The 15,000-nt window shown below is 42.5% G+C and overlaps 3 protein-coding genes across 3 annotated transcripts in view; 2 read left to right on the forward strand and 1 right to left on the reverse strand.

The window, feature by feature from the left end:
- The window catches only part of LOC311063142 (C-C chemokine receptor type 5-like), a 53,694-nt gene that overhangs the window by 6,069 nt on the left and 32,625 nt on the right, over positions 1-15,000 (reverse strand). The window lies entirely within an intron of this gene.
- LOC311063145 (C-C chemokine receptor type 4-like) lies at positions 5,574-6,696 on the forward strand. The gene has a single exon (XM_084082389.1). The coding sequence runs from the start codon at positions 5,653-5,655 to the stop codon at positions 6,535-6,537; it is 885 nt and encodes a 294-aa protein (XP_083938515.1). The 5' UTR covers positions 5,574-5,652; the 3' UTR covers positions 6,538-6,696.
- Positions 8,996-15,000, forward strand: part of aldh8a1 (aldehyde dehydrogenase 8 family, member A1) — a gene marked incomplete at both ends in the record, with an annotated part of 6,936 nt that continues 931 nt past the window's right edge. The window contains 6 exons of the mRNA XM_084082376.1: positions 8,996-9,133; positions 9,719-9,866; positions 13,240-13,395; positions 13,719-13,868; positions 14,134-14,390; positions 14,891-15,000. The exon at positions 14,891-15,000 is cut by the window's right edge and continues 52 nt beyond it. Of these exons, the coding sequence (XP_083938502.1) occupies positions 8,996-9,133; positions 9,719-9,866; positions 13,240-13,395; positions 13,719-13,868; positions 14,134-14,390; positions 14,891-15,000 (959 nt within the window). The remainder of the gene's footprint in view (positions 9,134-9,718; positions 9,867-13,239; positions 13,396-13,718; positions 13,869-14,133; positions 14,391-14,890) is intronic.

The raw sequence follows: 15,000 nt of genomic DNA on the forward strand, positions 1-15,000 counted from the left end.
TTACTGTATAGACATTAAGCAGCTTCAAGAAATAATAGATCTAGACTGAGATAGCTGTAGATAATCTATAACGTATCTGAAACAGGTAGGGACAACGTTTCCATACAATCCAATTAATTCAAAAATGTGTCAAACCCATTTCTTAAAAGATGAGCGATCTTCTTAAGAGGAACACAACTGTTCATTTCTGAGAACCATCTCGCAATGAGGAGGGGGGAGTCAGACTTGCAAAACATTTCCTAGCAACTCCAAGTGCCACCTCAGTGTTTTCTTAGATTTGAACTGATAGCAGTGAAATTGCCTAAGAGGCAAACCTCAGGGTCTAGCGGGAAGGAAGCCTCTGTAATTTTAGCCAGTGTATCACAGATATCATACCAGAATGTTCTAACTTTTACACATTGCCATGTACAATGCAAAAAGGAACCTTCTTCTGTACCACACCTAAAACATAAATCTGATATCTAAGATTTATACCGATGCAACTTTTGTCTTGAAAATCTCAGATTTTCATGGATTATGAAGTTGGTGGAGAAAATTATAATGAGTCAGTCCATATCTAGAATTAATAGTAGCAGAGAGGCTATCACGAAACAAATCAGACCACGATCCTTCCTCAATAGTAATATTTAAATCCGACTCCCATCTTTCTCTAGATTTGTGTATACTGTATGCCCACTCTTGGGCATTGACTCGGCAATAAAAAGTACATTTTGGAAATGAATCTGTATGAACATTGGCCATTATGTAACCAATTGTCCACATCAATAAACACAGGTAAAGTCATCTCCGGCCCCAGAGTTCTTCTGAGATAATCCAGGTACTTTTTACTTTACTGGAGTTTTTCCATTTTTCAGTACTTTTACCTCTACTCCACTACATCTCAGAGGCAAATTTACTCCAGTACAATTTGAACACTTTAGTTACTGGTTACTTTGTAGATTTTGATTATTATTACAATACATACATTATCCACTTCAGCCCTATATACATATTGCGGCCATTTGAAAATAGCCGATCTACAAGCTCACATTGCGACGCATTGTGAGCTTGTAGATCTGCTATTTTCGAAAGATTTTATACATTTGAAAACTTGTGAAATGGGACATTCTGCAAAATGAGTACTTTTACTTTTGTACTTTAAAGTAATACTAGGTAACTTTTTCAATAAAACTAAAGTTAAATTGTATATCTTTCGTGAGTGGCAAATGTTTCACAACACCCACTCCATGAATTTCACCCCCGAAAGCCTTTTATTTATATATTTTCTATTGAACGCTGTCGAGGTTGACTTTCCCGCGAAAATGACGTCATCTGGCCGGAAAATGGAAGCGGAAATGCACCGGTTTCCTGTTTGGCCAGGAACTACCGCGCCGGTTTCCTGTTTGGCCAGGAACTACCGCGCTATTAACAAAAAGGAAATTTCCTTTTAGTTAATAGTTAATTTTTGTTATCAGCGTGAGTTTAAACTCACGCTGATTTTAAGAGATTGTAGGATTTGAAGAACGAAAAACAACAGCAAAAGAAAACACAGCTCACGGTAACTAAAGCTCCACTGGCTAAGAGAAACGATCCACAGATCGTATAAAACAATTTTTATTTAGCGAATGCAAAGTCCTTAAGCCAAGCAGTTGCCTCCTGGTCTGCTGTATGGAGGGTGACTAATCCTCCTTTCAGTCTTTGGAGAGGACAAACTTCTATGATGTGCTCCATAGTTTGCTCCTCTCCACAAGCACACAGTGGGCTTGGGCTACTGCCCCACTTGTGAAGGCTGGCCAAGCAGGGGCCATGTCCAGTCCTGAATCGATTGAGTGTCGACCATTGTCTCCTTGGGAGGTTGGTGCCAGGGACCTGTTGGTTGGGGTCTGACACCAGATGTTTGTTTGGGACCTCCTTGGACTCCCATTCATTTCTCCAAGCTGATTGGATGGTGAAGTCAGCTGGTGGGGTGTTCTTCCAAATTGGCCGTCTGGATGGAAGTCGAGCAGTGGGTGGGTTGTAGATGTCTGCATGGATTGGTAGATGGGGGGAGTCTTTGGACTTTTGAAGCATCCTTTGAGTAAATGCTGCTCGCCGGATATGTGGAGGAGCTATGTTTGATAAGACAGGGAGCCAGGGGAGTGGTGTTGAGCGAATAGTCCCGGTTATGGTTCTCATGGTTGTGTTGAGCTGGGTGTCCACGTGGTGTATATGAGATGACCTGGACCAGACAGGGGCACAATATTCTGCTGCAGAATATGCAAGGGCCAGTGCTGAGGTGCGCAGTGTGCAGGCTGCCGCCCCCCATTTTGCACCAGCGAGCTTGCAGAGCAGGTTGTTTCTTGACTTCACCTTAGCTGCCGTCCCTTTTAGATGTTCCTTGAAGGATAGGGTCCTGTCAAGGGTCACTCCAAGGTAGGTTGGATTAGAGGCATGCTTCAGCTTGAGTCCGCTCAGGTGGATGTTTAGTTCTCTGGCAGCTTTTGCATAAAACAATTAAAAGAACGCTTTTTGAAACGCTTCCGTCTTCCGGTAAAAACCAATGGAATTCTGGGTAACGCAGTAATAAACGAACGGCCTGCAGTGACGGTAATGACCAGCAGAGGCTGCTAAAAATCGTTTTTTTGAAATTTGCACTGTACAACTTTAAGTATGTTTTGATACCAATACTTTTGTACTTTACTCAAGTAGATTTTGAATTCCGGCCTCTTACTTGTAACAGAGTTGCATTGCACTATTGATACTTTTAATTAACAAAAAAAAAAGAGTAATTTTTCCATCACTGTATGTCATACTGCCATGGTTGTTGGCCAGCAGGTGAGACATAATATCCTTGAATGTGTCTCAGGCATCTGCAGAGCCTCTGCAGATGCCTGGTTAACCCATGGCCTCTGGATCTCCTGTATGACAGGCGTTGGTGTCAGCATCATCAAAGCTGTCATCCTGAGCGGCTTGTCCTTCTACTCCAGTGGTTCTCAACCTTTTCAGGACACAACCCCCCAAAATAATTATATTTGAACTGGGGACCCCCCAACCTGATAAGCATTTGGACTTGTAGGAGTTGAGGCAGTACAATTAGTTTGACTCGATTCCACAGATAAAATTTGTGAAATTAGCAGGTTGCCAGTTGTGAGCTTGTACTGTAGATCTGCTATTTTCACAATGTTTGCCTCTTTTTTATATTATTTGACAATTTGGCCAATGTTTGACCATTTTTTATTGTATAGTTTGTTGTTACTTGATGCAGTAATGGTCTTTTTTCATTTATTTTTTGAGGTATTAAAAAGGTCTTAAAAGTCCTTAAATTGTCACTTCTCTGTCATCTGGGGACCCCCCCGCCCCAAATCATGTCATCACGGCCCACAGGTTGAGAACCACTGCTCTACTCCATGGCACAGGTAGTTGCGTAACATGCACGTTGTTTTGACGATGCTGACTGCCAGGTCGGGGTTCATCTCCAGTTATCGTCTATTAACCCCAAAACGCTGGGTCAGAATGCCAAAAGCATTTTGTGACGTGTGACACGTACTTGTTGTCTTCCAGATATACCTGGCATTATCTGCCATGATAATGATGATTGACCTCCCCCAATTCAGGTGCAGACGGGAGCTCCAATGTGGGTGAAACAGTGTTCCACGCTGGATCCCAGTGTCCACCATAGCTCTGCACATTTATCACTGTCCACCGCTTCCACCATCAATTTCAAAATCATCTAACTTCCCCTAATAAAATGAGAAGTAATTTAGTTATTTTGCTTAGTGCTTTCACTTTGTTTATTCTTGGCACTTGGATGGTCGTACAGTTGAACTGGTTATATGATATAGAAGATCTGTGTTTGTTTTGGCCTGGTATCTTGAAGTCAGTGATGGACGTCACCACAAGCCACTTTATGAACACTCTCAGGTGAGACTCTTTTCCCCCACAATTGTTTTACATAATGTCGCTGTCAGGTGGAACCTTGTATCTTCATATTTCAACTTTTTTTCATAAATTACTGCCCTATTTTGTCTTACAAAAGTAGTCAAATTAGCCGATTTGCTTTGTGATGTCACTTGTTGTGAGGTCGTAGATCTGCTATTCTTGCTATTTTTTTAAATGTCTGAAAGTGAGTGTGAAAGTGGTTAAGTGTGTCTGTGAACCAGTGCAGAACAAGAGCTTAAAGGATCTACACCATTAATTAAAAAATAATAACGATATTTAATATCATATTGTTTATGTCCCTCAAACGTTTCTCAAGGTTTGAGCCTAAATCAAGCCTCATACTGTATATACTCATTCCAACTAACTTCTCTCTGGCTTATAAAGCACTTTCACCTGCAATACCACATTGTCCTGTTTGGCACGGGGCGCTATTGAGCCAGTTTGTATGCATTTTATCTCCTGGTTCTGTGTGGAAAAAGGAAAAAAAAAAAGGAAAAAATTAAAAAATTAAAAATATATATATATATTTTTTTGGTTGGAACTGGAAAACGGTAGGGATTGTACCCTGACGTGACGTCACGTCAGGGTGCAAATCAGTTTGGCCTGTTTTGAGACCAATTTACAGAAAACCCCAGATTTGCTGTGAAAGCCTGGGTGTTCAAACTGGGGTATTTTTGGGGATAGAAGAGAGGCAGGGGAGACCAAAAACACACAAAAAAGAAGAAAAAGTTAAAATTCATGGCGTATAGTCGTATACCCTTTAATAGTAACTACAGTGGGTTCTTTTTCCCCCCCTAAAGGAACGGTTTTGGAGAGTAGTCGAAGGAGACAGATTTGTTTCTTCTTTGTTATCTTGTTTTTAAAGCACAATTACACTTTGGTAGGGGGTTCGGTTGTGTAGTTGCCTTGCTGTGATGTAACCCATTGACTTACTGTACATCACACAGTGAAATAGCTCTCAAAGTCAATCTTTTAGCACATACTGTAGCTCAAAGCTGATTCTGCCAGTATACTGAATACAGTGTTGTGTTCTAGTTTTTTTCTGAAGGTATACGCTACGATACGATGCGCGTGGTCGTGGGTATACGCTCTCGCGTTTTCAATGGATGAGACAGTTTTTGAAGGTATACGGTAACGACGAAAAAAAATCTCAAGGTATACGCCGTACACAGCATCTGACGGTAGAACACACCACTGACTGAATAACATCCCACCCAGTATATGGTCAATTACACCATAGCAAGGTAACTACACAGCCGAAACCTCTACCAAAGTGTCATAGAGCTTTTAAGCACATCGGTATGTCTATAATGAACAGGACTTGTTATTAAACTATGACAGTGACAGGAATGATCATTATGGGCTTGTGCTACAATATGATTATGTATAAGTCATGGGGTACGGAAGAAAGTAATGGAAGAGAAAGTATGCAGATTTGTACGCTGCTCTTTATATTTTTGCTTATGTGGTTTTCTTTCATAAACACATCTACAGTTTTATACTGAAGCATTTCATCATTAAAATGTACCTTATACGTCTCCTATTTTATTATCTCTCAGCTCACCTACCAGTGAATCCTTTACTGACCCTGATGACTACGACTACCATGACATAAATGGAGGCAATGGGATATGTGAATACCCACTCCATGGGTCCTACTTTCTCCCATGGCTCTATTCTCTCATCTTCATCGTGGGTCTTCTAGGGAATGTGCTTGTCCTCTGGGTCATCATCTTTGGGGTGCGGCTCCGTAGCATGAGTGATGTCTGCCTCCTCAACCTGGCCTTTGCTGACCTTCTCCTAGTATGCTCCCTTCCCTTCCTAGCCTACCAAGAATGGGATCAGTGGCTGTTTGGGGATGCTATGTGCAAGATGGTCCTCGGTATTTACCAAATTGGCTTTTACTGTGGGATCTTTTTCATTAGCTTGATGAGCATTGACCGGTACCTGGCTATAGTGCACGCTGTTCATGCACTGAAATTACGCACACGCACTTCAGGAATGATTGCAGCTGCTGTTACATGGGTTGCTGGATTTCTCGCCTCTTTTCCAGAGCTAGGTTTCCTTCAGGTACAGGAAGACCCAAGTTCAAGAAAATTCTGTGCTCCCTTATACGTTAGTCCTGCTGGGAATGATACCACAACACACAACAGGCACTTCTGGATTATCTTTGGCCTTTTCAAAATGAACATCCTTGGCTTACTGATTCCAATGACCATCATGGTTTTCTGCTACTCCCAGATCATTTGGAGACTCCTAAACAGCCATTCCTCCAAGAAACAGTCCATCCGATTGGTTCTTGTAGTTGTAGCTGTGTTTTTCTGCTGCTGGATGCCCTACAATGTTGCTTCCTTCTTCAAAGCTTTGGAGTTACTTCGGGTCTATGCAGAATGTGACAGCAGCAAGGCAATCACATTGGCTTTAGAAGTCACCCAGGCCATTGCTTATGCTCACAGCTGTGTCAACCCCATCCTGTATGTTTTTGTAGGGGAGAAATTCAGGAGGAACCTCCTGAGGTTGATGAACAGGGCTCCATGTAGGGTGTGTCAGGTTATGAAGACCCTCATCCCTCCGGATAGAGTCACAGGGTCTGCTCATTCTCAAACTACCAATGATGATGAAGGTTCCACTGTTGTGTGAAGTGCCAGTGTAAGGGTTGAGCTGTTTCGGTTTAATGTTGGGGTGTCACAGTATGTCATTGTGGTTGGGGAGGCTATCCACCACAATATTTGCATGCTTGCACACTCATTTATTTTAGCGTTATGTCCACGTTCATGTTGGTGTTTATTGCTTTTCTTGATCTGGTCTTGTCTTTTACAGTATATATCGTTGGGTGTAAGTTTGTGTAAGGCATGTCTTGTTTTACTAAGTTGCTTAAAAATAATAAACAAATGTTTTGAGCCATTACCTCACATTGTGCCTAGATTTCGTGTGTAAAATAAAATTGCACCGACTGTAGTGAGCATGCATGACACACAAACATTTACTGTACCTTACAATGTTTTCAATTCAGTGGTTCCTCCAACATAATTCAAGATCGTAGATCAGCTTGTAGATCTTTTCAAAAGATTTTTATACATTTTATACATTTGAAAACTGCATAATGAGTACTTTCTACTTTTGGTACTTTAAGTACATTTTTATACCAATACTTTTGTACTTTCACTCAAGTAAATTTTGTGTTCTGGACTTTTACTAGTAACAGAGTATTTCTACCTTGCAGTGCACTCTTGATACTTTTACTTACAAAATATGAGTACTTTTTCCACCACTGATTCGGGGGCTGAGGGAGGCACTAGACAGGCTACAGTGTGCAGACCAGCGCAGGCAGAATGCTGTCAATGACTCTAATGAGACCTCAATGGTATTCACCGGTGTGTCTGCAAATGAATGACATGGTGCTGCCAGCCACCAGCCATAGGTGCCAGTCTCTGGAACTGAAACTATGAGTGTGCGACTACTCCCCCCCCCCCCTCTTTTTACTTTTCTTCATTGGTATTTTACCACAGAGGCATTCAAGAAGTGTGTGGTTACTTTGATCTCCTCTCAGTTTTGCACCCATTGCTGGCACGTCAAGAGGTTTGAGCCTATAGCACTACTCTGAACTCATTTTGCAGACATAAACCATGTCTGCAACATCCAATGCCTCATGATGCATATGCATAGCGGTTGGTGCAAGTGCAATAGTCTCGAGAGAACACCGCCATCTAGCGGCAGGAAAGGTGTCCAACTCCAACACAATCCCAGTGGCTTAGAGTGACTGGAATGCAATTTTGAGAGGTGTAGGCTATTTAAAGGAGTAGTTCACCCAAATAATTACTTCTTTTCTATCAATTACACACCCCATGAAGCCTTGAATTCATGGAGATTTTATTGTTTTTGTCGCATTCCTGAGCCAATAGTTTGATGACCACGATGACCGGCGGAGTCTATTCGGTAGGAGACAAATTCGAGTCTCCTATCGAGCAGCCATCCGGTCATCGAATTATTGGCTTAGGAATGCGACAAAAACAAAAACATCTCCATGAATTCAATGCTTCATGACATGTGTAATTGATAGAAAATAAGTACTTTTTTGGATGAACTACTCCTTAATGACAAGGGAATTCGGTGAAATCGGTTTCTTTGGTAAAGTCGTGGAATATCAGGGTTTTACATACATTTATTTCACAAATTTGTATGCAATCTTGAATTAAACTTTGATATTTAATTACATTTTATATTCAGTGGTAATTTTTTCAGATCAAGAGAAGCCTAGCAGCTGTTATTGTGTTATTGTATAATAATATAATAATAATAACTTGAATTTATATAGCACCTTCCTGAAACCCCAGGACGCTTTACAGTACACAAAATAAACAAATTAATTGCCAAAAGTCTGAGTAAATAAGTGTCTCTTCAGTGCGGACTTGAAAGAGTCCAGTGTTGGCGTCTGGCGAATCTCCATATGGAGAGAGTTCCAGAGGTGAGGGGCTGCCACACTGAAAGCTCTATCGCCAAAGGTATGTTTATTGCTGTGAGGGGCGGTGAGGAGCCCCAAGTCAGAAGACCTCAGGTTCCGCGCTGGAGTGTAATCACATATTGTGTGGTCATTAGCCTTGGATCAAGACTATCATAGATGTATTTAACCGATTCTGACATTTGCATGTATGATCTACGAAAGTAATAGCCAGACTCGATCAAATGCATCTATGATAGTCTTGATTCAAGGCTATGTGGTCATTTGCCTTGTGCGTGCGTGCGTGTGTGTTTGTGTGTGTTGGGGAGAAACCTAGGAGTTGTTGCAGGGACCAAGCCCTCCCTTCTGTGAAAAATGTTGTGAGTTGGTATTTTTGTGTGCCTCCCTGACTCCCACAAAGGAGTGAAAATAAAAACATTGAGTAACTCTCGGCATTAGTCAAAGTAGAGTGGCCACGGGGGTGATCTACAGTGTACAGTGGGAGGGACAGTATAGCCATCAGTGCGTGCACAGTTTGCAGAGACGGTTGCTCTATCATTCTGCCAGTGAGTACACTTGTGGGAGCCTGAGCAATTTCTGTTGTCCACGCCACTATTTTTGTGAACAGCATAATTGTTCATAGTAGATTAGTTGGTGATCATGCCGTCGGAGCAAACGCACGTGGTCTTGGAGAACTATATCGGTGGAAAGTTTGTCCCTTGTTCCAGTCAAATCGACTCGTTCAACCCTTCAACCGGGGAGGTCTACTGCAAAGTGCCTGACAGTGGCAAGGATGAGGTGGGTAGGTAGGTCTATTATTAGAAACGTGTTAGAAACTTGAATACATCCATAATTATTCATGTTACAATTCAATTAGGTTTTTATATAAGCTCATTTTGCTATGGTCATGGTGCTATTTTATGTAACATATAGGCCTTAAGCCAGATACATCCAGAATGCACTTTATACTGTTGGCTACTGTATCAGAGCTATATGGTAGATTATATTGCTGCATTTGAAATAACTGTATTTAAGACCTAATATGTAGGTATGTAGGAAACTGAAGGCTGGTTTAAAGAGCTTAGTCAGAGTGAAGCACCTTTGCACTTGACAGTGTCAACAAGGCAATCATTAAACACACAGATCTATTGACCCCAGAATCACTGCTGTAAGCTACATGGAAGAAGTATATGTATATATGTATGTATGTACTGTATGTGTGTGTGTGTGTGTGTGTGTGTGTGTGTGTGTGTGTGTGTGTGTGTGTGTGTGTGTGTGTGTGTGTGTGTGTGTGTGTGTGTGTGTGTGTGTGTGTGTGTGTGTGTGTGTGTGTGTGTGTGTGTGTGTGTATATATATATACTGTATATACATTTGTGTTGCAGCTGGAGGCAGCAGTGGCAGCAGCCAAGAAGGCCTTCCCTGATTGGTCAGCCCGCAGCGCAGAGCAGCGAGCTGAGGTTCTCAACAAACTGGCAGATCTAATGGAAGCCCACCTGGAAGAATTTGCCCAGGCTGAGTCCAGAGACCAAGGTGACCACATTCCCCAGTGAGCACACATGACAGACCTTGAACCCATGGCCTCTGTAAAAATGTAACTCTGATTTGAATTTTAACCACTTTCAACCTGCCGTCCCTATTTTGGACACATGATTTGATGAAAGGGTTAAAAAATTGAAAAAATGTAGGGTACTTGCTTGGTTACTATGCGCTTCCTTGGCCTAGTGGGAATGTGCGATACAATGAAATGTGTCGTGGCGAACGAGGCCTACAATGAAATGTGAACCTGCGACAAAAAAAGAAAACAAGAAATGACTAAAGTCATAATATAGCCGCTAGCGGCAGGCTTTTTTTTGCCCCAATCTGCCGTTGAGAAATTAAAAAAAAAAAAGGAAAAAAAAGAAGAAAAAAAAGAAAAACTTTTTTGAAAAAATATATGTCCTTTTGAATATGATTTGACATTCATATTATTAGCAGCTGTATTGTGTGTGTGCCCCCCTCCCCCCAACTACTCAAGTTAAAGTATCAATACTGCAATGTAGAAGAACTCTGCCAAAAAATGTCCACTACAATTATTTGAAAACTTGAGTTACTAGTTACTTTGCAGATATAAATTATTACATTATAAAACATACATTAACCACTTTAGCCCTATTTTATACCAAGGCTATTTGAAAATAGCTGATCTACAAGCTCACAACGTGTCGCATCGCGACGCGTTGTGAGCTTGTAGATCTGCTATATATATATAGGCACTTACATCTGAACTCCAGATGGTGCCATGTCATTGTTCCGATGTCGGTCGTGAAACGAATTCCTTCTGCACTGTCCACATATGCCGTCAGAAAACCTCGCACTTCTTTGTGAATCTGCGGGATGGCTGTGTCAGTAATATAACTGCGGCTGGCCAGAACGTAGCGAGGCTCTAGGTGCTCTATTAAGCGTTGAAATCCGACATTATTTACCACAGACAGTGGCTGGTCATCCAGCACTATAAACTGGGCAATGTGTTCTGTTATTTCTTTTGCCTTCTTGCTCTCTCTTGAGAGTTTTTCACGCTTTTCAAATGTCTCTGGCAACGTTGGTTGTTGGGGGCCAGCGTGTCGTCGCCTTTTCTTTTCTGTAGCTTTTTCATATTCCAAATATAGGGCTTTATGGTGTTGTTTAAGATGGTTAATAAGGTTGGTCGTGTTGTACCGTGTACCGACGTTGCCACCGCGTGGGACGTCTTTTAGACATGACTTGCACTGGGCTGTTGGGTCCGTTTGGGCTTTTAACCCGAAAAACTCCCACACGGCTGACATCGCTGCTTTCTTTCTGCTCGTACTGAAGTTCTGCTAAATACTACATGGGCCAGAGCTAGCCTCCAGTCGTGCTAATAGCAAACACCGGTGCGCTGCTAGTGTTGCCAAATTTTGTGAGAGAAATAAGCAACCAGGTCTAGGAAAACCTGGGCACAAAACATTTATAAAAAATATTTGAGAACCCCTGGTTTAAACAATAATTACAAAAAAAAGTAAGCAAGCCTAAATAAGCAAATACACGATGAAATGAGTCCCAAAAAACGCAACGCTTAACTACCGATTTTTACAAGCAACTTTACAGAAAAAGAAGCCCAAATTCGCTTATAATAAGCCGACATGGCAACACTGGTTGTAGCCAACATGCTCCGAGTAGGAAGGATCAAAGTGCTGGAGCGGATTACTGGAATGGAGTGCTTTAATCGCAGCGTTTTATCGGTCATTTTGCTGGAATCCGATCCGATCCACATTTTTTCATTGATAAATCGGAGCGCGGCATCTCTAGTGTGTGTGTGTGTGTGTGTGTGGGGGGGGGGGGGGGCTCTCTCCCTCTCTCTGACTCTGCTGCTAATCTCGCGCTCCTGCAAAGGAGGAGAGGCGGGTGCTTTAAAGGAAACTTACTCCCCATTGGCTTAAAGGGGGGGAAGTGTGAAGGACAGCCAGGACAGCCAATGAGACTTAGGTGTCGACCCCTGAGTGCTTAGGTGTCGAAAGTCTACTCAGACTGTCTGTAGAGACGCGCTAGCGCTAGCGTCTAAAAAAGACCACTTTGCATAGATCTACGCGACTGGCACGCTGCGCAATTATTTAGGTTCGCGTAGTCTGGCCTGATCGCCCATTCTGCAATATTGGCTGTGGGCTGGAGTTGGGCGGGAGTAATACCGTTGACTGACAACCCCTTCAGCCAATGATCGTTTTTCCCCTTCAGCCAATCAGCAGTTCACCAGACTAATGTGACGCAACGGGACTTTTGAGACGGCCATGCCCAAAATAGGTTGCCTTATTCGGATACATGTGTGTCACTGCCCGCCCCGGCCGGTTCTCTGAATTTTTATTTTTAAATAGGCTCTGTCATGATTAATAGACCTAAACTAAATTCTATCCAAACGATATCTTATAAGTAAATTCCGTGCCTCAAAATAGAAGTTTGAGAGCTTTTTGAAGTAAAAAAACAGCGGCCAAGTTATGAACTTGAAAAAAATTGAAATGTATGTATGGGGTCCCTGGCACAACATATTTTCTGATGGGGGTCCTCGGCCAAATACATATTCATTTTGGGGTCCTTAACATGAAAAAGAGAACCACTGGTTTAGACTCTAAGCTAACAGAGCAGAGACGTTAATATGAACTTCTAAGTTGGGACTGATTCAACATAAGCTTTTCACACGTCAGTTGCAGTGATGCAGACAACCCTCTGTATGTTCCAAAGTCTAGGTCCCCTCCTGTTTTCGATCTACATTACATTACATTACATTACAGTCATTTAGCAGACGCTTTTATCCAAAGCGACTTACAATAAGTGCATTCAACATAGGTAGGGAACGAAACTACTAATCACCAGAAGTCTTAAGTGCATTTCCTGCAAAAACAAGCAACCAAGAGTATACCTTGCGCTAAGGTAAAAGTGCAATATATCAGCTACCTACTTTCTTAAACAGATGAGACAAAATAGCGAAATCAAATGAGCACAAGCTAAAATAAATAAGTGTATCGACTAAACAAGATCCAATAAAACAATACAAAAATAACACAAGAGTTCGCACAACTAGTTAACAACAAGTAGGCCAGGCAAAGAGGAAGGGTAGTAGATCTACAATAAATATCTCCACCGAAAATAGCCGATCTACAAGCTCACAACACGTCGCGTTGTGACACGTTGTGAGCTTGCAGATCTGCTATTTTCACCAAATATTTGTGCTAGAATAGGGACTCCAGGGTTCATGTGGTTAAGGCTAATTCATTTGTCATCACACTGAAGAATATAAAGAATGACCTAATTATGCATTGACGATGTTTGACAATGAAACATTTTCAGCAGCTGACTACAACATTTTTTTCTTCTCCTGATCACTACGTCTATTATTATATATTATATCATGTCACAGGTAAGACAGTGACGTTTGCCCGGACGGTGGACATTCCCAGATCAGTATACAACTTCCGCTTCTTTGCGTCATCGGTGCTCCACCATACAACTGACTGTAGCCAGATGGACCACATGGGCTGTGTCAACTACACCGTGCGCTCCCCTGTGGGAGTAGGTGAGACCGCTCTCTGTGCATGTATGCGCGCGTGCGCGTGTGCGTGCGTGTGTGTGTGTGTGCGTGTGTGTGTGTGTGTGTGTGTGTGTGTGTAAGAGAGTTAATTGCAGGTATTTTAAGACTGCATACTTTATAGGAAGAATGGCCTTTGCTGTTTATGAGTGTGACTGTTAAAGTGAAGGACACACACACCATTTTTTTGAGTAACTGTGTGTGTGTGTGTGTGTGTGTGTGTGTGTGTGTGTGTGTGTGTGTGTGTGTGTGTGTGTGTGTGTGTGTGTGTGTGTGTGTGTGTGTGTGCGTGTGCGTGTGTGTGTGTTTAGCTGGCCTGATCAGCCCCTGGAACCTCCCCCTGTACCTTCTCACATGGAAGATAGCGCCAGCCATTGCCACAGGCAACACAGTGGTGGCCAAACCTAGTGAGATGACCTCTGTCACTGCCTGGATGATGTGCAAACTGATGAATGATGCAGGTAGGATCACAGTACCCATAATGCAATAACACCCCATCACACACAAAGTAGGGGAGGGATTATACTGACATTGACTATAAACACAGGAAGAAAAAGGTCAGATATACAATACACATTGTATACTGTATGTACGTGTATAGTTTGTGGACAGACACAATTTGAAGTGGAGATACAAAATGTGAACTTACTGTTTAAACATGTCAGGAGCATTATTATAGACTTGAGGTACTGCTCTGACCCCTGGCCCCTTCCTCCCACACTTCAGGTGTTCCTCCAGGGGTTATAAACATTGTATTTGGCACCGGACCTAAAGCAGGTGATGCCCTGGTTGGTCATCCTGATGTCCCATTGATCTCCTTCACCGGCTCCACAGCCACAGCCCAGCGAATCACAGAGAGGGCTGCCCCCTACTGTAAGAAACTCTCGTTTGAGTTGGGGGGTAAAAACCCTGCGCTTGTGTTTGCTGATGCGGATCTGGACCAATGTATTGCCACTACAGTCCGTTCCAGCTTCTCTAATCAGGTAAGTACGTGTTGGACCATAGGCTGAGCCAGTCAGATTCACAATTTCTCTTCTCAATACAGGAAAACGAATGGAGTAACAAGATTACGTTTCTAAAAGCCACGCTATCAGTCCCTAGCTACCCTAATCGCCAAACAATGGCTCTAGAGGAAAGGGCATGGGGTTACCAAAATCATTAGGGCTCACCTGCAATCTGCCTATTAGATTATGAGATAGTCATCTCCATAAATGGGCCCACCGATGATGTCATCAGCAGATACACAAGCACAGGAAGAAAGGGCAAAGTTCTCTAATGATAATTAGTGAATATCAATTTATGGGGTTTGGTTCAGGCTGAAAAACAGCAGTTTCTTAGTAGGTATGCAGCTGTATAATCTGTCCACATGAGGGCGATCCTAGATCATATTCAGACTGGCATCTTGACTTATCTACCAGTTTCTCTTCCTCCCTCTCTGTTTCCCCCGATCCTTTCCCATATCTCCATCTCTTCGTCATCCCAGGGAGAAATATGTCTCTGTACCAGTAGGATTTATGTCGAGAGAAGCATTTACCCCGAGTTCCTGGCAAAGTTTGTGGCTGCAGCGAGGAAATGGAAGACAGGCGTGCCATC

The sequence above is a fragment of the Gymnoscopelus microlampas genome (genome assembly GCF_963454915.1).
Source record: "Gymnoscopelus microlampas genome assembly, chromosome: 16".
Classification (NCBI taxonomy): domain Eukaryota; kingdom Metazoa; phylum Chordata; class Actinopteri; order Myctophiformes; family Myctophidae; genus Gymnoscopelus; species Gymnoscopelus microlampas.